The sequence below is a fragment of the Oreochromis aureus genome, linkage group 15, assembly GCF_013358895.1.
Source record: "Oreochromis aureus strain Israel breed Guangdong linkage group 15, ZZ_aureus, whole genome shotgun sequence".
Taxonomy (NCBI): Eukaryota; Metazoa; Chordata; class Actinopteri; order Cichliformes; family Cichlidae; genus Oreochromis; species Oreochromis aureus.
The window spans coordinates 19,714,912-19,739,836 of record NC_052956.1 but is presented as its reverse complement, the minus strand read 5'-3'; the positions used below and the strand labels follow the sequence as shown (position 1 = coordinate 19,739,836).

At 39.2% G+C, this 24,925-nt stretch overlaps 1 protein-coding gene across 3 annotated transcripts in view; it reads right to left on the bottom strand.

Annotated features, from left to right (window-relative positions):
• The window catches only part of fam184ab (family with sequence similarity 184 member Ab), a 212,553-nt gene that overhangs the window by 69,138 nt on the left and 118,490 nt on the right, over positions 1–24,925 (bottom strand). For all 3 annotated transcript variants that reach the window (XM_031756301.2, XM_031756302.2, XM_039599176.1), the window contains exons 10-12: positions 13,258–13,380; positions 12,018–12,179; positions 8,776–8,897 (exon numbers count right to left, since the gene is read on the bottom strand). In XM_031756301.2, coding sequence (XP_031612161.2) covers positions 8,776–8,897; positions 12,018–12,179; positions 13,258–13,380 — 407 coding nt within the window. The remainder of the gene's footprint in view (positions 1–8,775; positions 8,898–12,017; positions 12,180–13,257; positions 13,381–24,925) is intronic.

Sequence of the window (24,925 nt, the reverse complement as noted above, 5' to 3'; positions counted from 1 at the left end):
TAAAAACACTTCTATTTTTTTCAAGACGTCCCACTAAATGAAGGTATTCTTAACTTATCATAATTAAGGACTATACAGAAAAAAATCACTCATTGTTTGTTGTTGTTGGTATCCTAAACAGTGTTTAGGACTGTAGGTTTAGTTAATTTGAACCATGCAAATTTTTGTCTATGACAGATTCTTTTCTTTTTAATGACTTTACTGTAGATACTGCTGCAGTGCATTGCCCTGTTGCATGACCCAGTTTGGGCCAAGCTTTAGACAAGTGCATCCCATTTGACTTTAGAATATTTTGGTACACAGAGGAGTTCGTGGTTGACTCAGTGTCTCCGAGGCACCCAGGTCCCAGGTAGCTATGAAACCAGCCCAAATCATCACCACTCCACCACCGTGCTTGACAGCTAGTGTGACATGTTTGTGGTGATATCCTGCGTTTGTTTTGGGTTTTTTCAAACATGGTGCTGTGCATTATTGCCAAACGGCAACATTTTAAACTAAAGCTGTGCTGTCACATTCTTTTTCAAGGGGAAGAGGCTTTCTCTCCTTTCTCCAACAAAGTGCTAAATGTTCTGCTTTTATAGAGGTTCTCAATTAATCAGGTATATATGATTAACAGCACCTGGCTGCTTCTTATTAGAAGTAGTATGGGTGTACTGAGTTCTTTACAGTACTGCACATTCACCTTTTAATGTTTATTATTATTGCACATACAGTGTAGTTTAACTTCTATAGTGAACTTCTAAGAACTATGTGATTTAGTCCAAAGAAAAACTTTTCCATTTACTCTGTTTCTGCTAAATTAAGCAAACAATTCCACAACGTTATCGTGGCACATTTTTGCCTTTCTTATCCACGAATCCATCTCACGTCACCTTGATCGGTCAACATAGGGCCAAATTTATCAACACCCTGTGTCTGCTGTTTTTCATTCTTTAAGTCCACACATCCCTGCAGCATAATTAAACACATACATCATACAGTTATGAGAAAATGTAACAGTCAAGGTCTTTGCATATTTGTAACTTGCTGACAAAAGACTCCAATGCTCTCCATTCCAAATCTGTGAACCCACATACATACTTACATAAAGGAGACGTGCCCAGAATAAATTAACACAAGCAGAGAATGTTCAAGAAGAATTTAAGAAAATGCTGCCTACAAAAATATGTTTTCGACAGACCTTTAAAACAAACCACAGCTTCAGCCAACTGATGAGATACACTGCTGTTTCAATATTTATCATTTATAAGAGTCAATACTGCTGTTTGTGACTCTGAAATAAGAACAGTGAGGAGGATCTGAATTTAATGTGTATAATGCATATTGTGTAAAGCCCACTGTGAGGGAAAACAGCCACCGGGCTTATACTGACTCACAGTTACTGCATCACAGGATTTCCGAGCAGCTGCCAGTCGCACAAGACATTTTGGCTACTGGTACTTTGACAGATTTCTGATTTCCACCAGACTACGAGACCCATTACAAGGCTAACACACACATCGACTTATGTGGTGCTAAATCCCTGAGGTAGGCCAAAACGTGGAGGTCTTACTTCTCCTTTTGTCTTTTTTGCCATTCTTACGTGTATTCTTGTGTATTTAGGCCGGACATAAACCAGCAAACGTGAGCAATAACACTGATAATCAGAACTGATGGGGTGTGAAGTGAAAAAACAAATACAGAAATAGAAATATATGGAGTAACCACTTGTCTGCAAGTTTGCTTGCAGAATACTTTCTATACAAGTAACAACAACAGTACAAATTCAAACTCAGATCTAAAAACATTTACTGGATTTTCCACTTTAGAAAAAAAAAATTGAAAAAGAAGTTAGTATGACATTAACAATACAAACTTTAGCCTGATTATGTTTCGGGTGCCTGCAGACATTTTAATAATGAGTGCTTGATGATTTATTATTCAATATTAAACAAGCAGGTTCACCGCACAGAAAGTAAAAGAAGAGAAAGTCATATTTTTGGAGTCACATTAATAAAATGATCCCCTAAAGAACAGCCAGCTCACATTACAGGATGATGTGGGTAATTAAATATTAGCTGTCCTTCTGCTATTTACCTTCTCAAAGTCATAGCACAGGCAGAGGTTCAGAGTTTAGATGTAAATCCTCAAACGCAAACACAACTGCAGACAAACCCTGCTGGAAGCATCTGCCACAAACTCTGCTGTAACATTCAGAAGACTCACACCTTGCAGGAACTTTGTGAGAGGACGTGTCTGTTAAAAGATGCAATAAAAGGCTAAAGAGGTACGTGCAGTCTCTTTATCATAAAACCGCTACGACTGTAGCAACTCAACAAAGCAGTATACTTTTATGTAAAATGGGCAAATGCTGTTATAACATTTTCCAAGCAGCTGGTCTTTGTCGTGGATTGTAGCATTAATTTCAATATTTCTGGGATATCTGGTGTCAAACTATTATGTTTGTTTAACATTTAGCTAAACTGCCACAGCAGAGAGATGCTGGTGTCATGTTCACTCAGGTCACCAGCCTAGTTTTAGGTTGGCCAGGTTGGAGGGGGAGGCTGTTTTTCCACTGTGGGGTTTTTACCTTACAATATAAATAAATATAAATAAAATAATAAGTAAATACATTTTAGCGACATGCTAAAAAAGGTCTCAACAGTTCTTCCTGAGTATATCCTCTGATTGGCTGTCACTCACAAACAGAAGATTAGAATAGCAGGTAAATGGGGCATCTGTGCTCACAGTGTGCCAAATTACACAAAGACTGGACTAGAAATCAGGACCTGTCAATATATCTCATTTTCCTAAAAAAAAAAAAAAATGCGTATGCAGGCCATTGATGCATAAGTGATGCAGCATCACTGACCCCCTCTAAAAGTCTGCCGTTGATCTAATTCAGTGATATTTTGCAGGTTAACGGAGACAGTTTTTTGGCTGAAACAGTGACCTTTAGATCAATACTTCAGTCACAGCAGAGATGGAGAAAGGCTGTCATCTTCTGCCCAAGGCTTCCTGCTGCAGCATATTTACAATGACTTACTTTTCGGCCAATATTTATCTGCCACCGCTGTGAGATATTCAGTATTAGTTGGCTGGTTCTAACTATGATATAAAATAAGGATTAAAATTCTTTTTATTTTGGGATTAGGAGGAAAAAACATGAACTACACATCCCTTCTTGTATTGAACTAGTCATCGCATTTTTAACTTTAGGGTCTGATCAGCTGTCCAATACCTCCAGTGTTATCACTGGCACTAACTGGTTACAATATCTACAGGGAACTGTAACACAGAGACAGCTGTCCACATTAAAAAAAACATTTTTCACTTATTTATTTTATCCACTACTGTAATTGTACTTTTTGTGATACATTTCTTCCAGAATCTACACTGCCCTTCAATAAATCCTGTTTTCATATGAATATAAGCAATAAAAACATTGCAAGTGCTCCCTGAAATGCAGCAAATAGGATGTGAATAAAAGCCCTTTTTGTGTTTTCACACTCAGGATGCAAACACTTAACTTAGTCCGTTAAAAGAAGGTTCAAAATAAATGATTTCATTTCCTCGTGAGCGTGCCTATTAAAGCAGGATGGATCTGTATTAGGATATACACACTTCAATACCTTTTATCATCTCAAGTCATACTAAATCGCTGTATTGAACAATGGTATTTCATACTGCACATTTTTTTCATATCATGCAGTCCTTTGCAGTCATACTACCTGCTGATTTCTGACTTTCATTTCACGCTCTTTTTCTCAGCCTCAGAGTTCGTTTAATCAGTTAATGCCCCCGCTCTTTGTAAAGGTCACACTTGATATTGTTTAATATTTCTGTCTTTTCCTCGATCTACCGGCCCAAAGATGTCTTCTTACCCGACTGTAATTTATTTTCTACTTCTCTACTAAACTTTCTTGTATTGCCCCACTTCACTCTTACTCTTTCCTTTGCACTCATTCTTTGTGTGTGTATCTGAATCTGATTGTGCATACTTAGAGGCTTTCAGATGATCAAATCAAGTAAAATCCACCTGCAGTGCTGAGAAAAAGTTTTTGCCACTTCCTGATGAGTTCGTTTTTTGGTATATTTAGGACACTTACATGTTTTACATCATCAAATCAAATGTATATCAAACAAGACCTGAGTAAATTTAAAATTTAAATGATGATTTTCATTAAGGAAAAAAAAAGCTCTACCTAATAACTGGTTGTTCCACCACTGGCACCATCTTTAACATCACTGTGGGGGAATTTTGGCCCACTGTTTTTTGCAGAATTGTTTTCATTCAGCCACACTGGAGAGGTTTCAAGCATGCACGGCCTGTTTAACGTCATGCCAAAGCATCTCAATTGATTTTAAGTCTGGATTTTTATGAGGCCACTCCAAAAAACAATAATCTTTTTTTTCTGAGTCATCCAGAGGTGGATCCAGATCTTTGTCCTTCTGCATAACCTGAGTATGCTTGAGCGTCAGGCGATGAACTGATAGCCGGACATTCTCCTTCAGGATTTTCTGATACAGCGCAGGATTCATGGTTGCATCAATTACAACAAGTCATCCAGGTACTAACCATCATACTACTACCACCATGTTTAACTGTTGGTGTGATGATCGTTTTATGAAATGCTGTGTTAGTTTTATGCCAGATGTAATGGGACTCTTTTGGTTTTTGAAATTAAATTAATTACAGGAAATTGTAAGTCATCATTTAATAACAGGGAGCAATTACTTTTGCAGATTAGGGCAGGTAGGTTTGGATAACTTTTTCCACTTGATGAATTAAACTATCATTTAAAAATACAAGTGGCCATTAGTACTACCCCTCAGCCTCATGCTCCTGTGGTATAAATTTGAGTTCCTTTGAGTTCAAGGTAGATAAGATTTGTAATAGATGCACCTAAGCTATGAATTTAAAAACCCCATGTTGCCTCGTTCTTAAGTTATTGTGTTCAGATTCATAGGTCCACGCCATCCACCCGGGAGGGTGATGATAACTCCCCATCAACCGTTTAAGGCAGAGAGGTAAAAACTATGTTTTGTATTTACTTGAGTTATCTCTGTATAATATGATGATCTGAAACATGTAGAGATACCAAGAAGGTTGCAAATACCCTTTCAAATTAACAGAAATGTGGAAAATACAATTTGATTTCAGTTGTAATTTCGTTGGTTAGTTATTAGATTTTGTGTTATCTGTATAATAACAACACCCCAACAACGCCAGTCCAGTCCATAGCCTTAACAGAGAAAACAGGCCTCTCTCTCCCCAGCTGCCTACTTCATCTTTTGCATGACAAAGTCAGCATTCCCGAGCCCCTTGAAAGATATCATCTCTCAAGTATGTCACAAGTCTGCTGCAGGGCCTCCTCCCATTAGGACGTGCCCAAAACCAGTAAGCGTCCAGCTCAGATCAGATAAACTATCTCCACAGCTCCTTTCGAGGTGGGGGAGCAGCGGCTCCTCACCCTACCTCTAAGGGAGAGCACAGATGGTCTTTGGAGCAATCTCACTTCTGCTTGTGTCTGCAGTCTTATTCTTTTGGTCACGGCCTGCAGCTCATGGCAATAGGTGATGGTATGAATACAGATCGACCAGTAAATTAACAGCTTCACCCCAACACTCAGGTGCTTTCACCACAAAACAGTGTTCCAGCGTTACCGCAGACATCTGCAGTAAATAAATGTAATACTTGCTTGTTGAAATACTTGGGCGATCACAGACTTTGTTCTGATATTATAACTTAAAATGCTTTTCCTTTTTGGGCACACCTCTGTAAGGTACACAAAGTCACCTTGAAGTATAACAGATGCATTCAAGTAGGGACAGATGTGGGATTTTAGTGTACTGCTATTTCTTAAGAGTGTAGGGGATAAACTAGAATAGAATTAGTATTAAGGATTATGATGAGTCACAGCAACTGGAAAGTGGTGACAATTCAAGTCTCCTACGCATGTGAACAATGAATTAAGACAATAAAGCACAAAAACCACCCGAAGACTCAGTGAAGGTGCAAAAGAGCAAAACAGAAATACTGGCATACTGACGCATTTATATTATCCTGATGTTCCCCATCAACAGTGAGGGAAACTTTAAGAAGCACATAAATAGAAGGCCAATAGGTGTCAAGCCTCGCATTAAATTTAGGAGAACTGATGTTAAAAAACTGAAGCTGCATCTTTCTTCTCTTATCTTGACAATCATCACAACCTAAATCTGTCAGCAGCCTCTCTCTTGGCAGCTTTTTCTTTCTTTTTATACTCTCCCAGAAGTATGATTTTTCTGGTTAATAACAGTATTTATTTAACACAGAGAATTCCTCCTTCACAAAAGCATCAGACAGTTGGCTAATTTCACCTTCTGCATTACATTTTAAGTTGCTTCCAGTGAGGAGGATGTTTAAATAAAAATGACAAAAACAAAAAGGGGAGATTGTGTTACATGCTGAAATAGCAGCTCTGCTGTGATGTTAATGATCAGACCTGATGCAAAGTGCATCTTCTCATTTTCCCTCTGCTGTGCTGACAAACTATCTGCAGCAAATTCACTTAAATACTTTATAAACCTCAGACTCGGTGACATTCAGTCTTCAAAGACAAGGTGAACGCACTGTAGGATTAAAAAATAAATAAATATAGACCAGCATATTTATACAGAGCACTTGTCGCTCTCCTCCTCTCAGTCGCCTCTTCATTAGCTTCCATTCACCTTCCTTTGTCTCTATGCACTGAGCTCTTTATTCCCTGGAGAACATCTATTCATTTGGTGGTTGGGGTGAGTACACTGTGGTTAGTGAGCCGTCTGAATAAAGGAGGCTGGCTTTAATCCCCCTTTCACTGTGGAAACAGGCGGTTTGTCTGTGATAGTGTAATCACGGAAAGAGCTCTCTGGATTACCAAATGAGCAGAAGAGGTTCGGCGGATCAGCAGACTAGAGCGCAGTTGAGGCCGTGCTAGTTTGTCCTGGTCATACATAAGATCTTACGAGCATGTTAGGCACTTGAAACTTTAGACCGACCTCTGACAGATGCTTTATCCTGGTTGTTATAGTCTTTAGTTTAAAAGTATTCAGGGAAGTTGCAAATTCAATCTGCGATTTAGTGAGAACTGACCTGGTTCACACTAAAATATCACCAATTAATGGGATTTCCAGATTACTTCCTTTTTCCAAAATATTCATATATATATGTAATAGTTTATATCTGGACTCTAAAAAGCCTGAAAGTCAATATTTGCTATGCCCAAAGCCCGAACTCTCTTAGGCAAGTTTTTTTTGTAATTTCTTTAAGCAGTCTTAAGGAATAGTTCTCCAGACTTCTTGTAGGACATTCAAAGTTTTTCTTTGGATGTTTGTTCTGTTCACTAATGGTGAGGTACAGGCCCTGAGGAGGCAGTTCAAGGCTGATAGTGTTTTCTACCCAGATATGCTTTTTGTTTGGGATCATTTTCATGCTGGTAGATGAAGCCGTTGCCAGTCAGATGCTTTCCAGGTTATATTGTGCGCTGGCTCGATCTAACGGTACTTTTCTGTGTTCATAATTCCGTCAAATTGGACAAGCTCTCTAACGTAGCAGCCCCAAACCATGACAGAGCCACCATGGCTGTTTACAGACACTCACTATTGTACTCTCCCCTGACCTTATCAGTAAGTACTGATGAAGATTTGAACCTAAAATTTCAAATTTGGATTCATTGCTCCATAAGACATGTTTCCAATTATTTTCAGTCCAGTTCTTGAGTAATCTGGCACAACTCACCTTTCCTCCTGTTCCTCTTCGTGAGAGACGCCTTTGTACTGAAACCATTTCTTATAAAGCTTCAGTGAACAACAGTTGCTGTCTCAGGTCAGTGCTGGATTTTTTTCTATTGCTTTAGGTGTTTTCAGATACTGTTCATATGCTGTTGAAAGCTTTTCAGGCCTGCCACTAGTTCTTGTGGCCTTCCCTTGTAGTTATTTGTCACAAAGTACACAATACCCTTTGTGTAATAACTGCAGATGTGGAACTTATGAATGGAGGGAATTAATTATCGATTTAAGAAAGTGTGTGCATGAATTTTCAAGGCAAAACTCCACAAATAGAAACAGAGGTATAGATGAGATGTTACGATTAACGCAGCACTTTCACTTTGGCCTCAAAAAGGAAGAATTCATCAGATGCTGTTGAATCCTGACAAAAACTCTAACACAGTCATTTAGTGGCTGTGTGAAAAGCACATCAGTTCACACCTGAAAACAGTCAATTTTATTCTGAGAGGATTTTGAATAATCACTCTTCAAAGGTCTATGGACGTTAACAGGGACTTTAACACTGGGGGCTTTAACACTGGATTGAGCTGAGAAGCTGCAGAGCCCACCAAGACTAATGCTCTGTCACAGTCAACGATGGAAGCAGCATGACCTATGTGTGTGTGTGTTTACGTGCAATGTGTGTGTGTTTAATCTACTAACAGCAGGAAATGAAAATAGGGAAATAAAAAGACAGAAATTACCCATCCGTTCTCAATTTCATACTCTGTTAAAAGAAAAGATGAAGACGGCGGATGCTATTGTTGCTTTCCATTTAAAATGCACACACACACACATTCTCATTTTAATATCTTACTGAGGACATCTAACTGAAATAATGCTTTCCCTAGCCGCTTACCCTAACCCTAACCATCATAAATGAACACCTAATCCTAACCCTCAGCCTAAACTTAACCATAACCTAATAGTAACCCTGACACTATGGGTCCTCATAAGTGATCGTTGGTCCCCACAAGTATAGTAACGTTCCACACACACACCTACCTGAGTGTTTCAGTCCATTTGAGCTCCAGCTCCAGAGCCATCTTGTCCATCTTATGTTTTTCTTCTTCTTTGGTGGTGATGAGTTTGGCTTCATGCTGACGTTTTTGGGTCTCCAGCTCTCCCTGAGAGAAGGACACACCGACTTCAGTCTACCCTCACAGTCTAAATCACATGTTACACTTAAACTCTGTGGTGTGCACATCACTTAAGGTTCTCAACAAGTTTTGACCTGTCTAGCTGAAGTTGTGGTCTGACGTGCATGCTGTCTAAATGCCAGTCATGCACACATTCACAGCACCTGCAAGCTAAAGAGCCAGCTAACAAGGGAAGCAACAAAAAGGAAAAGTTGTTGCTGAAGGCAGAATAATTTCAGCAGTGGTGTGAGACTGAGCAGCCTACGCCTTTACTGAGTGCAGAGAGAGAGACCCGTGTATTCACCATTAGACAATTTCTGTTTTCAAAGACTATGATTTGCATCATTACTATTTTGTTTTTTCTATCTTTATGAAACTTTCTACACATCTATTGCACTATGATGTTCACGCCCGTTAAACAGCCTGTGGAAAATTCAGAAAAATGTTATAAAGTCACTTCTTTGCTTTTACATCAACATACATTTGGTCTTATTGAATTTCTCCGCACTACCTGCTCGTTAAAGGGGTTGTCGTGAGTTGACTGTGTGGTAGCCTTTGTGTAGAACTTGTTTTCCTTAACAAACTAAGGTTTATGGGGACCAACTGTATCTGACAAGGCAGAATGGAATATATGTTCTTAATTACAGGATGTAAGTAAGCTACAAATTTTCAGGTGCCCCAGTGCGCACCTTAGTGAAACCAAAGTTATGAAACTTAGTGAACACCTAATTGGAAGCTTTATCTAAATTCATTTTAATCTCAATGATGGTGTCAGTGGTCAATCTGCATGCCCAAAAACAAGCTGAGTCACAGATGTTTTGGGGCATTGCATCCTCCATACTCTATGTAAAGGATAATGTGAGGTCATAGGCTAAATGAAAATATAATTTTTAGAACATATTTGGGTCATTTTCTTGGTGGCAGTAATTACGCCATTGCAATTACACAATTAAAACCTGACAGATTAAAATCATCTAAATTAAAATACTAATATGCATTTTTTTCAAATATATGAAGCGTATGCTTTGTAGATGTAAATTTTGTGAACTGCTCTCCGTCTTCTCATTCATATCTCAGGTTTTTCCACAACACAAGGAAGGCCAGTATGGGATGCCTGAAAAGTGACAATCAGTTATAGACTGCCTTTCACAAAGCATTGTGGGATACTAGGCAATAGTAATGCTCCCTATATATTTGGAAAGGACTACAAAATGGTTTACTACAGTGTGGAAATAAGCCCAGTTTTCAATTAGGTTTTTCCTTTTTTAAGGAGAGAATCCAGCTTCGTAGGTGGATTTTTTGCAGAACAAAAAAAACAAAGCTATGTAGTGTGACACTGCTAACAGACAGCACAACATGTTGGCTTCTGGCAATGTCAATCCTAACATCCTAACACAGCAGAAGCCATGCAAAAAATAGAAAAGGAGAAAAAAAAGAAAAAACATCACTCTGTGAAACTGCTACAACAAAATTGATGATTTTCTTTTTTTTAAACCAGGCCACTAATTTTTAAAAAGAGACATTGTTGCAGTGTTTCAAATATATTATTTTAGCACTTTGATGAGTACAAAGAAAGGAAAATGCTATCTGGTTACATGAGAAAGGTTACAGGAGAAAGACAATCTTTATGGATAAATAGCAGCACAGAAAAAACAAAAAATGTTTATTTGATTTTAGAGTGAACTGTTCTTTCACAGATAAGTTAAGGTTTGAGGTTCATCCAAAGAAGTTGATTCTGTTCATCTGGACGTAGCATTTTCATCCAAGTGACTTTTTCAGTCTCAGCTAACTGCAGTTTTCCCCAACCTTATACACAGTACATTAGCATATTGACTGAAACTAGCACCACAGAATGACTATAATATACAAATTAATATACAAATTGTCATGACCATTGATCAACAGCTACTGATCAACAACCACTGATCAATGACCACTGATCGGTGGCGATGAGCACCATTCACAGAGAGTTGGGGAATGGCTGCAATCACAGCATTTTAAGATGGTGAAAGATGTACCCTTAGGCCCCCTCCTCGGATCAGAGATGGTCTTTGCCTTTTTACATAAATTGCCTCTTTGACTCCCCACTCAAACCACCCTGTCCAGGATGTGTACATCCTCATCATTGAAAGAGTGTAGAGTGAAAGCCTGTAGGCGTAAATAGGTGCGAGTTAGCTCTTCTGCGTTGTGCCATCCGCTTTGCCAGAGGTTGTTTGGTTTCCCCGATGTATAAATCATGGCAATCTTAACAGCGTACACTACATTACTCTGTTTGTGCTGGGGGACCCGATCCTAGGATGGGCCAATTGTTGGTGCAGCGTGTTTTGGGGTTTGAAAGCCATAGAGACGCTGTGTTTGGAGAAAATGCGTCACAACTGTTCCGATACTCCTGACAAATAAGGGATCACTAAGGGTTTTTGCTTAGGCAGCAGTTGTTTATAAGGTTGGGGAAACCTGCAGTTGGTTGAGGCTGAAGAAGTCACTCAGATGAGTGACAGAACGTTTCTCCCACTGAAAACACTACGTCCAGATGAACAGAATCAAGCTTTTGGGATTTCCTCACCTGGATGTTTGAGCATTAGGGCTGCCACAAACGATTATTTTGATAGTCGACTAGTCACCGATTATTTTTGCGATTAGTCGACTAATCAGATCATGCATCCATTGGACGTAAAATGTACACCTGAAAATATGTTAAACGTTTATTTTGTGACCCAGAAAGAATAATAATTGTAATATTAAAACTAACTAGCTGCCGCCATTGTTGACAACTGCGCTGGGCGCGCTATGAATTCTGGAACACAGTTTCTTCTTCTTCGGGTTTAACGGCAGCTGGCATCCTTGTACATGCAGTGCTGCCATCTTCTGTTTCAGTCCGTTATTACACTCTTAAATACTACTACTTATTCCTGCGTCTTTTGGGATCTTACAAAGCTTCAAACGACGCGTCGACTATTAAATTAGTCGTCGACGATTTTAATAGTCGACGTAATCGTGACTAGTCGACTAATCGTGGCAGCCCTATTGAGCATGCATCAAGACGTTTGAGGTTAAGTATGCTGTTGTAAAGTTCAGTGCCCAGGCTGACGTGTGCTTTGTTTGTCTGACCTGCAGTGCAGTCAGCAGGTTGCTGGTCTCTCTCAGTCGGGCCCGGGTAGCGTCCAGCTCCTCCAGCAGCTTGTCCTGCGCCTCCTTCAGCGTGGAGATCTGCCCCTCGGCTGTTTTAATATCATTCTCCCCCTGCTGTACTTCTTGCTGCAGCCGAGACACCTGCAGGGAGGACAGACAGACAGACAGAGTGAGGCAGAGAGAACAGACTCTGTCCACACCCTCCTCTCTGTTACACTTCAGGCTGTAGCTCAGTGTGGCACCAACCTTGAAACTACATCAGCATTTTAGGCTCAGCGAGGTGGAATTTCCATCAAAAATACATTCAATGACTGTTTCCATTTCAGATTTTTAAATGAACCAAGCCCATATACTTTTTTTGCCAACATAGCAAAATAGTTTTGCAATGCATCACATATTAATTTCCCCAAATGTCTGAAGTAGTGGCTAAAAATGTTTGCATAAAGTACCCCAAAAAACAACAACAAACAGTGGCAGCAGATTTATACTGAGGAAAACTTGAAACGAAAACCATTTACTCATTCAGAGTGTTTTAATATGCAAGCAATTCAATTCATTCATAATCATTTGAGCTAAACTCATCTTTATTCTTTCTTGTTCAGCTACTTTACTACACGAGTACTAAAGTCTTGTTGTTTTACAGCAGAGCTGATCTGACCTGCTCAGATGCAGTCAGGTTCAAAAATAATTAAAACTGAAGCTTTGGGTTTAAAGTTTTATAAAAAGAAATCTCAAACCCAATTACCTCCTCTCCTGGGCTCAGTTTGGGTTTGCAAGCTTTATTTTTCCACACACTTAATTTTTCTGTGTCCTTTAAGAGTGACGGAAGCTGTGACTCTTAGAAGCGATCCTCAGCTCATTTTTCAGGGGCTAATATGACTGAAATGTGTTTTTATTTCAGCTTAAAAACAGCAAGTATTATTTAACACTTGGGGAACACATTTTTTGAGGAGCTCAGGATTCAGATGTAGGTTTCTTAAACTTTCTGTGGCGACAAAACTGACCAGAAGTTAAAACAACTGTATAGTATATATATATATATATATATATATATATATATATATATATATATATTTGAACCTTATAGTTTTTTTTCTTTCCATTGAGACGCATCTGATCTGTTTTCAAAGTGTTCCTTTAACTTTTTTGAGCAGCGTATTTACCACAATATATTGTTTGCACACTTGAACAGAAGCTTTACAAAGTCAACGTGTCGTACCTCCTCAGTGGCCGCACTGAGTTTGGACGTCAGCTCCTCCCTCAGCTCATCCAGCTGCTGCCTGAGCAGCGTCTTCTGCTCCTCCAGTGACTGACGCTCCCTCTCAAACTGCTGCTCCAGCTCCTGTGGAGACCGATCAATAACACAACACTGTCAAAAACAACAGGGAAACTTACAAAAGCCAAAGTGAGCTCAAGACCTTGGATGAAAAGTTTTTTGCGCCTGAAGATTCATAGGGGTGAACCCTTATCTGTTTCCCTCAGATAAGTGATTCATATAAAGGGGAAATGGTACACGAGTCGTGCCTGATTTAGTTGAAGGTGGAAGTTAAATTTAATCAGTATTCACAGTATTTTGCGTCTGTAAAGATTCTGAGTCATACAGGTAATGCAATATCTGAGAAACGAGTCAGGGCAGAAATTATTCACAATTCAGATGAAATCTTGTTAAAAACGGTCACGATCAAACAGCAAGTCATTTTTCCACTAACGTACTGAGTGCCAATTAATCTAAAATTTAGTAAAAGCTGCAAAACCGAAGGCCAACATGAACAACCTTGGGCTCAATGAATAGCAGACACTTGAGAGGAATTTGAAATACAACAAAATCGGCATAACTGTGCCACCAGTCCAGTATAAGAAATGAAAAACACCAGCAAATACTTACAATTTTACATCAGGCTAATCAAAAAACAGCTTTATAATGAGCCGGGAAACATTGATGTTACTGCACATGTTCTAAATACTCCCACCTAAAAGTCAAAAAGTTTCAAACTGCATTGAAGTGCAAGAAGTTACTGTAATTATTTCAGTCGTAATAGTCCTGAGTGGCCTCTTCAGTGAGTGTACCAGGGTGGAAGAGGTTAGAGAAAATCTTTACAAAGGTTTTTGTTAGAATTTCCTAACTGAAAGTCAGTCTTGCAAACCACATCTAAAACAGTCTAAAAGCCAAGGCAGTCGCTCTTTCATTTAAGAGCTTCACCATATCATACCAAAGTTTTATACCAAAGGTTTAGTAGGCATAATCTTTAACATCAGGCAAAGTGATCCTAATGGGAACATTACTGTGAGTTCATGTTTACTAAATGTAATGTTAGCCTTGATGTATAGTCATAAACTCCACAAAGACCCGGTGCTGTAGACTCGATGTGTCATTGTTTGCCAGTAAGCTGATGTGGGAGGGAGAGAAACAATGGAGTCTATACACAGATTATTAAAACAGTGCATACAGGGGTGTTGCACTACACCAGTACTGAAAAAAACCCCTAATACTTCATAACAAACATCAGTGTTGTGTTTTTAAATACATACATTTGTATTTTGAGAACAAAAAAAAAGGTATGGCTAAAGCACATATTAGATAAAGTTTTGTTATGTGGACATTTCTAGTTCCCAGGTCTCATTGTGAGTTCTGAATGACTGAGGTTGAGTTTTTTTGTTTGGTGTTATAGATTTTTAAAAAATTGATCTTTATGTTTTCTTGAGTATTTTGGAGTCTGTAGTACTTGTTATAATTTAGTTTTAGTTTTAGAGTTTAATTTGTTCCCTCAGTATTTCCTGTCTTATTCTCTTGTGTCAACCCACCTTTAATGTGTCTGCATTTCACCATTTAGTAACAATTTTCCCTTCCTGTTTTATTTTGATAGTCTTTTGTCTCTAGTGTCTTGTGTTTAATTTTACTTCCCCTCCTGCCTCACTACGTTTGATTATCTTCACCTGTTTTTTTTAATCCATATATATATATATATATATATATATATATCCATCCATCCATTCGCTTCCGCTTATCCTTTTTCAGGGTCGCGGGGGGCGCTGGAGCCTATCCCAGCTGTCATAGGGCGAGAGGCGGGCACGCCCTGGACAGGTCGCCAGTCTGTCGCAGGGCTAACACACAGGGACAGACAACCATTCGCACTCACATTGACTCGCACATTTACACCTAGTGGCAATTTGGATTATCCAATTAACCTATCCCCACAAGCTGCATGTCTTTGGACGGTGGGAGGAAGCCGGAGTACCCGGAGAGAACCCACGCAAACACGGGAGAACATGCAAACTCCACACAGAAAGACCCCGGCCTGATGGTGGAATTGAACTCAGGACCTTCTTGCTGTGCGGCAACAGTGCTAACCACCGTGCCACCGTGCTGCCCTATATATATATATATATATATATATATATATATATATATATATATATATATATATATATATATATATATATATATATGTATGTATATATGACTATCTATCTATATATTTCTATATATATCTCTCTATATATATACATACATATATATGTACTTTTTTTGGACTTTTCCCAACAGCTGAAATAAAGGCTTGCTTTTTTTTTATTTAACCTGTCTCCACATGTCTACGTTTGGATTCCCTTTGCCTGTAGTTCATGACATGACATAAAGTTACATTTCTAAGAAACTACATGTCTACAGTAGAGGTTATATAGCAACACTGTAGTTGTGGATTTACTGCAGTGCTCCTGTTGACTACAATTCATCTACAGGTGTATCTGCATATCTGAACCAAATTTCAGGTCACTGCATCAAACATTTGTTGATGCATTTTACTGGTGACCAAAGAAGGAGACCTACATATATTTCCACCCACAGGCAAACAACCAGTACACTTAAAAGGGATCTGGATGTGCCGTTACGCAGCACTGGAATCATAACAGACTAAAAAGTTTCAAACCAATAAAGAGACTAACGATGACCATCAGCTCTGACAATGGCATTGGATTTGTCCAAACCTTCAGATCTGTGCAGCACTTCCTCAGTCGTGGTGCGGATCCAGAACTTGCCTCCCTCACTCTCCTTTGGTTGACATTACATTCACTGCATTCATCTATACAAATTTCTAAATATACTTCAAACATTTTCATTGTCCTTGGCAGTCAGAAGAGAAAGAGCTCTTGCAATTGTCACCACTATAAAGCTTATTATGCCTGCTGATGAATGGGGAATGGTTTCTGTTATACTGAGCGATGATTGCTACTTTCCAAGGACAATTAGAGCTCAGGGAAATTGCTATAATGTCAAATAAAATTTGCCACCGTTATTCATTACACCGGAGGATGGAGTTTGTAACGGCGTGCAAAAACACTCTGACAAGTGTGACACAGTCCCATAAAAATGAATGGGACTTTACAAAAATGTATCTGAATGGAAGAAAGAGTGAAAAATCACAGTAATTCATGTGTAATGCTTCATGACTTCTTACACTCCACTCTCTGCTTAGAGCATGGAAAGTTTCTCTGTTGTCATTCTGACAAATGTTACAATTGTTAGCTCACCTTGCATAGAAAGTGAATATTTAATGACACAAGAATGCATGTGTAAAAAAAAACCTCTATAATGTGTAATTTTTTACACCAACATAACCAGTTAAAACACCACACATTGCTCCACTACTGGCTTCCCACAGCACAAAGGCTCAAATTAGTCTGACAGATGCTGCAAATCCTACAAAAAACTGAAAATATACCAAAAAGACTTCAAAACATAACCCTAAACTAGAGCTGCATCTTTCTATTTTGTGCCTGGAGCCTGCTTCTGCCCCGGACCCCTGCAGAGAAAAATGAGGGCAAAAATCAGGACACAGAATAACTCTGTAGCAGTATAAGAACTCTATTTACTTCATATGTAGTTTACTCTTTATTTATTTTTTAGTATTATAGGCCACAGTATGCAACATGAACCAAGAGATGCACCACAGCATTTATAGTCAAAGCTAGTCTGCAAGGCCCGTTCCTTGCACAGTAAATACAAACATTAAAAATCCCCAAAAAACTCACAACACAACAAACTAAAGTAGAGTGAAGCACCATAAAACAAAACTCACATGTATGATTCCTCTTTAAGAACCGGTTAATATTAAAATGATATGGAAGTCTATAAGTAAGGAATTCGATTTGCTGATACCCCAAACAGAAAAGTTGTTTATCCACATCAGGATTGGCATAATGGTACATTACATTAGAAGCTCCACATGTTACTGAACCCAAAGCTCTTAGAGGAACCACAAGGTCACTGAGCAGCTTGGGAAACTGATTATGAAGGCAAGCATAAATTATTTTAAGATTAGCAAATGAAATGATCAAAATTTCACAAGTTAACTTTCTTCAGGCAGTGATGCGATCTAATGTGTGACTTGCTTGTTGTGGATGCTGCTTGCGACCAAAAAGTTACTATCGAGAATAGAAATATTTTACTGCTATTATTTGTTGCTATTTTATAATCGTCATTACCATTTCATGTGATGTTGCATTCAGATGCATTCAGATGTTCAAATATATTGGTATTATATTAGTTTTTATTACAGGTTCAGTTATAATTTATATTACAGGGGTTATCATAATCAAATATTAACAGGTTTATTACAGGTTGTTCTAAAATTTAAAGGTTTTCGAATGTTTTATATTCTTACATATAGTCTTCCGTGGGTGAGAAAACTGAGTTGCAGGCTGACAGGAAACGGCGTGCTTTTGCAAAAGTGAAACCAAAACCAGAGTCTGGGTTTGTATAATGAGTTTATACATTTTACATAGAAGTTAAGATCATCACAACACAGGATGGCCTTAGCCTGGTTGCCTACGTGAGGTCAACTAAGGTGCAGAGAGCAGATGCACACTCTGTGCACGCAGCGCAGAGACATACACACACACACTGTTAGGGTGTAGGTGAAAGTTGACTGATGAAGCAGTAGATGCACGATGCGAGAGCGGAGCTGGCTTACGGAAACCACCGGGAGAAGATGGAAGCCAGTGTACTTTTAATTGTGCCTTGAGTTGTCAAATAGAACATTTGTGGTTTTGAAGCTGATGTATGTGATGACGCAATGAGGGGGCGTCACTAAATATACTCTGATGCATATAAAACTGTATTTTGATGTTAGGAGGATGAGATTGTGGGGCTGTCTGCTTACAGAGTCCGCTCATTCTCCCACGCGTGTCATTTCATTAAAATCATCGTCTTTACCCTTTGGACCAGTGTGATTACTTGCATTCCTCCTGTGTTTCCTTCCCTATATTTTTGAACCTTAACATTACACAATCGTTTAGTGAGAGTATACTGAGAAAATTATACTCACAATAATGGGGAATAAGTGAGCACACATTCACTCAGTGCCAATAAATTATGGTCTCTCCTTTTTGTGCCATTAAAAGGAGACTTCACCAACTATTCAGCTGCAAACCATAAAACAAAAACATTAAACTGAATATGCTACAATGACTCATCAGCAGTGTTGGGACTAACGCGTTATTAAGTAACGCGTTACAGTAACTACGTTATTATTGTGGTAACGAGCACGGTAACTAGTTATTATGCCAAAACCAGGAACGCGTTACTCGTTACTGGGATTTAGATAGGCTCGTTACTCGTTACCGTGTGGTGGATATCGCGGGCGCTTCCACAGATTCAGTAACATTAGCAAGTGGTGGAGGCCAGCAGGTGGATGAAGGAAAAGGGAGGCAAGAGGAGAGACCCGAAGCGGCCGCCGGTCCGCGTGTCAGGTGAACTGAACTTCAGGTAAGAAGTTATGACCTGCAGTCTATCGGAGTCAGATATAAACCAAGTTTAGGTGGAGTTTATTTTCGGTATGCTGACATTTTTCGTACTGCGTGCTAGCTAGCATGACGGAGTTTCTATACAGCTGGGTGGGTGCTATGTTACTGATGTTGAACTTTATTTTGTTCATACGGTTAATTATTAGAGTTGCCAACCGTCCCCTAAAAAACAGAATCGTCTGGTATTCAGAGAAAATATTACGCGTTTCGTATTGAGGTGAAAAGGAACAGTTTGTCCCGGACTTCAGCTACAATGAAAAAGACACAAAGCTGAAGCTGCACAGCTGCCTCTTCTTCTCTCATTCTCTCCTGTTTCTACTTCAATCACGAAACTGATCAATGATCAGCTGATCGGCTTTTCTCTCTTGTTTATTTATCGCCCTCTTTGCGCCAGAAAGAGGAAACCAGCGGATGTCGCGTTAAACAACAGCAGCACGTTTAAGCTTGATCAGCTGTTGTTAGAATTTATTTAATATTAATTTCTAGTATCAGCTGATGTTTGCTGGAGCCACAGCTGTAAAGCTGCTGGTCATGATATCGGTTTGGTTATCTGGTGAGAGGGAAACATGAAGATGAAACCAGGAGATGTCCTTACTGAATCATCAGAGTTGAACAGGTGATGGAGAAACAGGTTTACCTTTTAGGTGACATGAATGAGTTGAAGGAAGTTATGAACTGTTTCTGAGACAAATAACACCAGGATCCTTTTCTCACGTAGCTGACAGCTGGTAACTGTGCAGGGGGTCTAGCAAAGTGTTGCCAGGGGCCAGGTAGGGCATTAACAGGAAAGGGGGCACAAGGAAATACTTTTCTTTATTATTCTCATTTAAAATGTCTCGCTTTTAAAAAAAAAATAATTATCTGAGTCTTACAACAAACAATTGATAGATTGATACATATATACCATCAGAACAGTGTACATCACTGTCACAACAGTGTTTATTTTCATTCAAAGGCTTTATGATTTTTCCTATAATGGTGGGCCGGTCTCTAGTCAAAATGCCCGGGACGATTTTTTTGTCCCAGTCCAGCTCTGTATGCAGCTCATCTGCAGCCTGGTGTTACCTACATCTTTCCTATTCAGAAGGCAGAATTTCCAAGTTCTGAGTACAATCGAAAGCACCACGACTGCAGTTTTTGTGTTGGATGTAAAAAGCAGGCTAGAATCATGGCGGCGGTCAACGACGGTCCAGGCGTGGGATTTTCTCGTGGAAATGTGCACATTATTTTTCCTTTCTATTGGTAGGTGGCACAGTGCACTTGTGGCAAGTAAGCAAGCTAGAAGACTGGCAATCTTGCTGGGTATCCAGTTACGGAAGCAACACATTAACAAGAGAATTCTGAGTAAAACCAAAGTTACTTTCCCTAGTAACTAGTTACTCTGAAAGTAACGAGTAACTTGAAGTAACTGAGTTACTTTTTTAGAGAAGTAACTAGTAATGTAACTAAGTTACTAATTTAAAGTAACTTACCCAACACTGCTCATCAGCCATCACAGTAAGGTAAGTACGACAGTCTTTCTGGCAGTTCTTACAGATGGCTGAAGAGGCCACAGTCTGGGCATAAGATGTGCTACATTTGTGCTGTGCACCAGTGTTAGAAAGGGGAGTTGGTGTGGTTGCTAGAAAGCATCTCATTATCACGGGGCATATGCAGGTTTCTACAATTTATGGGACTCTGGGGGCACACAGTCGGTGCGAGCCTGCACTGCAGGGCCGACTGGGTCGACAAGCCGGCCTGGTCGAAATAAGGAAAGGGACATCTCGCCTTCCATCAAAGGCTGAAAACTTCCTGTATCTGCAGAAACAGCCGCCAATACAGAAGGATATACCCAGGAGGAAGTAAAATTCTATTTAACCAGAGGCATTCTGACCGTGTTCATGATCCAGCCTCAGTTTGCTGAATTTACAGGAAACCTAAGAATTGGATCCAACTCTTCCCAGGTATTGTTTCATTATCTTATATGAAATATGGTATATATCTGAGTTTGCTAAATGTTACAGTGTCACTATGAAGACTTTTTCTTCATACACGTTCTTTGCTGCTTTTCACTAGAAGCGTGTTAGAGATCTCAGTAAAAGGTTTCCCCCTATTTCTGTGGATTTGTTTTTAACTTGATCCTTAAATTGTCCTTAAAACAACGTCAAAGCTCGAGGCTGCTGGTCAAGATTTACCAGACATCCTTTGTTAAAGACCTAACAAATAAACCACAGAGCAGAGGGGGGCACTTTAGCTCTAACTTTAAAAATCCTTGGGAATTCTCACTATACTCAAGTAAGTATTAAGAAAAAACATTGAAGTATTTCAATACTTCAAAGAAAACAAAAACTGACATCTAGATAAAAAAAAACATTTATTTTAAAGTTTTTTACTATTATTTAACTTTGAAAATCAGAGAAAATTGTGTGAGTTGGAGATTGTTTGGTGCTGAAACAGACAAAGTCAAATGGTGCAAGAAATAATAAAGAAATAAGAAATAATAAGAGAGAAAGAAATTATAAAGACATAAATATACAGGTTCCATAGACTGTATATAAAAGATGGGCAGAGCTTCCAGCTCTTATAAAAGAAGCAAAGACCTGCAACTTCTTTAACTGTAAAAAGAAGTCAGACTATCTATGGCAAAATAAACTTACTTTTCACCAAATTTAACAAATCAGTAAACAGTTTATTGATAAGTTTTTGGTCTCTAATTAATGACCAAGTCTTATTTTATACAAAATTATCAAAGGCCAATGAAGAAGAATTTATTTTACACTCTTCTACCACCTTATTTAAACCAAGATGGACAAAATCCTCACTCAAGATTTTAAAACAGAACAGAACTAACTAAAGGCGTGATGTCAACGTGACTGTCCATCTTTTATATATAGTCAGTGATTATGACACAGAAGGATTAATGTCATGCCAGGTAGCTTCATTTAGAGCTTGAGACAAAGGCAGAATAGATCCATTTAAATTCAAAATGCAGCCTCCTCACAGACAACTGTCATTATAATTTAAAGTGATGAAAGAATGAAGATGATGAAAGAAAAGATGATTAACTCGAAGTGATGAAACTTGGATCAGACAAAAGAATTAGGTGATGAAGATTCATTTCTTCTCATCTGTCTGCTCTGTCATTTTTGGAGAAAAGATGTAAAATTGTGAGTGAGCGAGACGCGAATGAATGCTGCTGGTCGCCCTCCTCCTCCTCCTCCCCGTCACTCTTTAAATCTGAACAATTCTGCACACAGTGCTGACAGCATAATCATGAACAGGACTGAACAATGGCAAATTACTGTGCAGTTGAGAACGCAGTGGGAGGGAATAGGAAGCCATGGAAATCCCACAGCCGTGAAAATCCCACAGAGCCACAGAGGAGAAAGTCTTCGTATGGAATGCATATCTATAACTACAGAAATAATAACAGTCTTAGCATTGCTTTCGCATCTGATCGGGTCTACAGTGGAATATCATTTAAAACATCCTCATTATGCAACTTTGATGCAAGAGAATACTTGATCACTTGCTTTCACATGGCTGTGTGTGACTGGAATGAAGGACTCTTGAGATTAGGCATCATCGTGAGGCTATTTCGGGCTGGTGGAACTGCATGCCACGGCTGCAGTCAAATCAGTGGTAGGCTGCGATTTGGAACAGCGAAACCTTAGGCTCATTAAACTGGTCCCAAGCCCAGTTTGTAATCCTAGGAGACAATTTCACTGTTTCATATCAGATACAAATCTATTCTGTTGGTGGAGTATTCTTCGATACTAGGCACAGAAAAGGATGCAACCGATGATCATCCCCTGAAATTGATCCAATATCAACTTGTATTTATTTATGCTTCAGCAACTGTTCATTGCACCTTTTACAACAATGACCATGTATACCTCTATGCTGCACTCTAGCTAATATTTGTGGGTCACTTCATTAGGTGTCCCTGTTCAACTGCTCGTAAATGCAAATATCTAGTCAGCCAATCAAATGTCAGCAACTCAGTGGCTTTAAACATGTAGGCACGGTCGAAGTGACCTGCTGAAGTTCAAACTGAGCATCAGAATCATGAAGGATGGTGATTCAAGTATGATTGTTGACTTGTTAGACTGATTAGAGTATTTCAGAAGCATTGGGAATTTTCCCAAAGAGTTTACAGAGTGATCAGAAAAAGAAGAAATATCCAGTGAGCGGCAGTTCTCTGGGAGAAAATGCCTTGTTAATGCCACAGATCGGAAGAGGAAGTGGATCTGATAGGACGTCAAAATCAACACAAATAACCACTTTTTACAACTGAGGAATGCAGAAGAATGAACAACACAAACAACAGCAGCAGAAGACCACACAAGCTGCTGTCAGCTAGAAACAGGAAACTGAGGTCACAGTTCACATGGGCTCACCAAAACTGGACAACAGAAACCTTCTGGTGAGCCTTGATGTCTTAATTGTGTTATTTGCACTTCGGCATGAACAACATGAAAGCATGGATCCACCCTGCCTTGTGCCGGTGGTTCAGGCTGGTGCTCGAGGTCTATTAGTGGGTGGGATATTATATTGAGACACTTTGGGCTCCTTAGTATCAGAAGAGCACTGTTTAAACAGCCAACCCAAGTACTGCTGCTAACCACGTACACCCCCTTATGACCACAGTGTACGCATTTTCTGATGGCCACTTCAAGCAGGATAACACACCACATCACAAAGCTTAGGTCATCTCAAACTGGATTTTTGAATGTGACAATGAATTCACTGGGCTTAAATGGCCTCCACACATATAAATTTAACAGAGCTCCCTTTGGACCTGGTGGAAGACGAGATTCACATTGTCCGTGTGCGGCTGACAAATCTGCAGGAAGTGTGTGATGCTGTCACGTCATTACGGACCAAAAGATCTGAGGAATGTTTCCAGCCTGAAGAATTAAGACAGTTCTGGGGGCAAAAGACGGTCTTTCTCTTTTTTGCATTTATTTTCTGGCCTTTTTTCTACACATTTTTGGATTCTGTTGATTTCTCACATTTTTTTTGATGTTCTGTTTGAGCTCTCTAGGTCTTGCCTCTTGGGTCCTAAACTACTGCTCTACATTCCTTATATCCAACTGTGACACTATATGAATCAGGAGTTTTCTTTAAAGCACATTTACTAACTAACTGATTTTGCAGAATTCATTTCAGACAAGAGGGAAATAAGAAACTCTGTGCTTTCGAAAAAGAAACTCACGTTCTTCTTAAGAGTTAAAAAAAAGGTAATGGGGTAAAAATATATACCATAGAATATGCAGCAGACAAGCAGTGGGTAAAAGCGTCATCTAAGAACTGTGCATGTATGTGCTTAAGGTCTGTTAGGCAGGTCACACGCTGTTCTAAGTAAGTAGCAGTAAAATATTGATGCTAGAAGTTTTAGAAACTCACATATATGCACAGACACACACACACTGTACTGGCTACCACAGCCATATCCTTGAGCCAATGCTCACATCCATCTCCTTTAACATCAAATCATTTTGCCCTAAATTTGATCACTTTACTTACTTTATACCCTCCACTTGGAGTTTTATGCGCAGTAAATGTCATCCGTGTCCTGGTAGGACTGTGAATTTAAATATATTGGTCTTCTGCTCTTTTCAATGTCAAACTTTCAAAGCTTCTAACAAGCCTAATTCCCTCATTTATTTGAAAGATGACACTCCTCCTAAAAATTTATGTTGTCCTTTAGAGAACCAAAAGCTTAAAAAGTTGCTTTTTACTATGTAGCTTGAGGTTTTCTACCATGTACATGCAATGTGTTAATCTAATTAATGTCTTTTTGTTTCTGTAGCAGCGGCACGCTACAACAACTACAAGGAGCGCTAGTTTTAGCATCTCCCTGAAATAGCGCCTAACGCTTAAGATGCTCTTTGTCACCTGTGTGACTCATCAGGCAGCATGAACTGTCTGCACATGTGGCTGTCATCAGCTGCCACTTCTTATTATACTTTGTTTTCATTGAGAACCTATTTTAAATGCCTGTTCTGGATCTGGTTGCTTTGTGACATAATAAAACTGACAAAACCTTCATCGGGTTATTCACATTCCTACAAGCTCAGATTAGGAGAGCCCAGAGGTGTCCC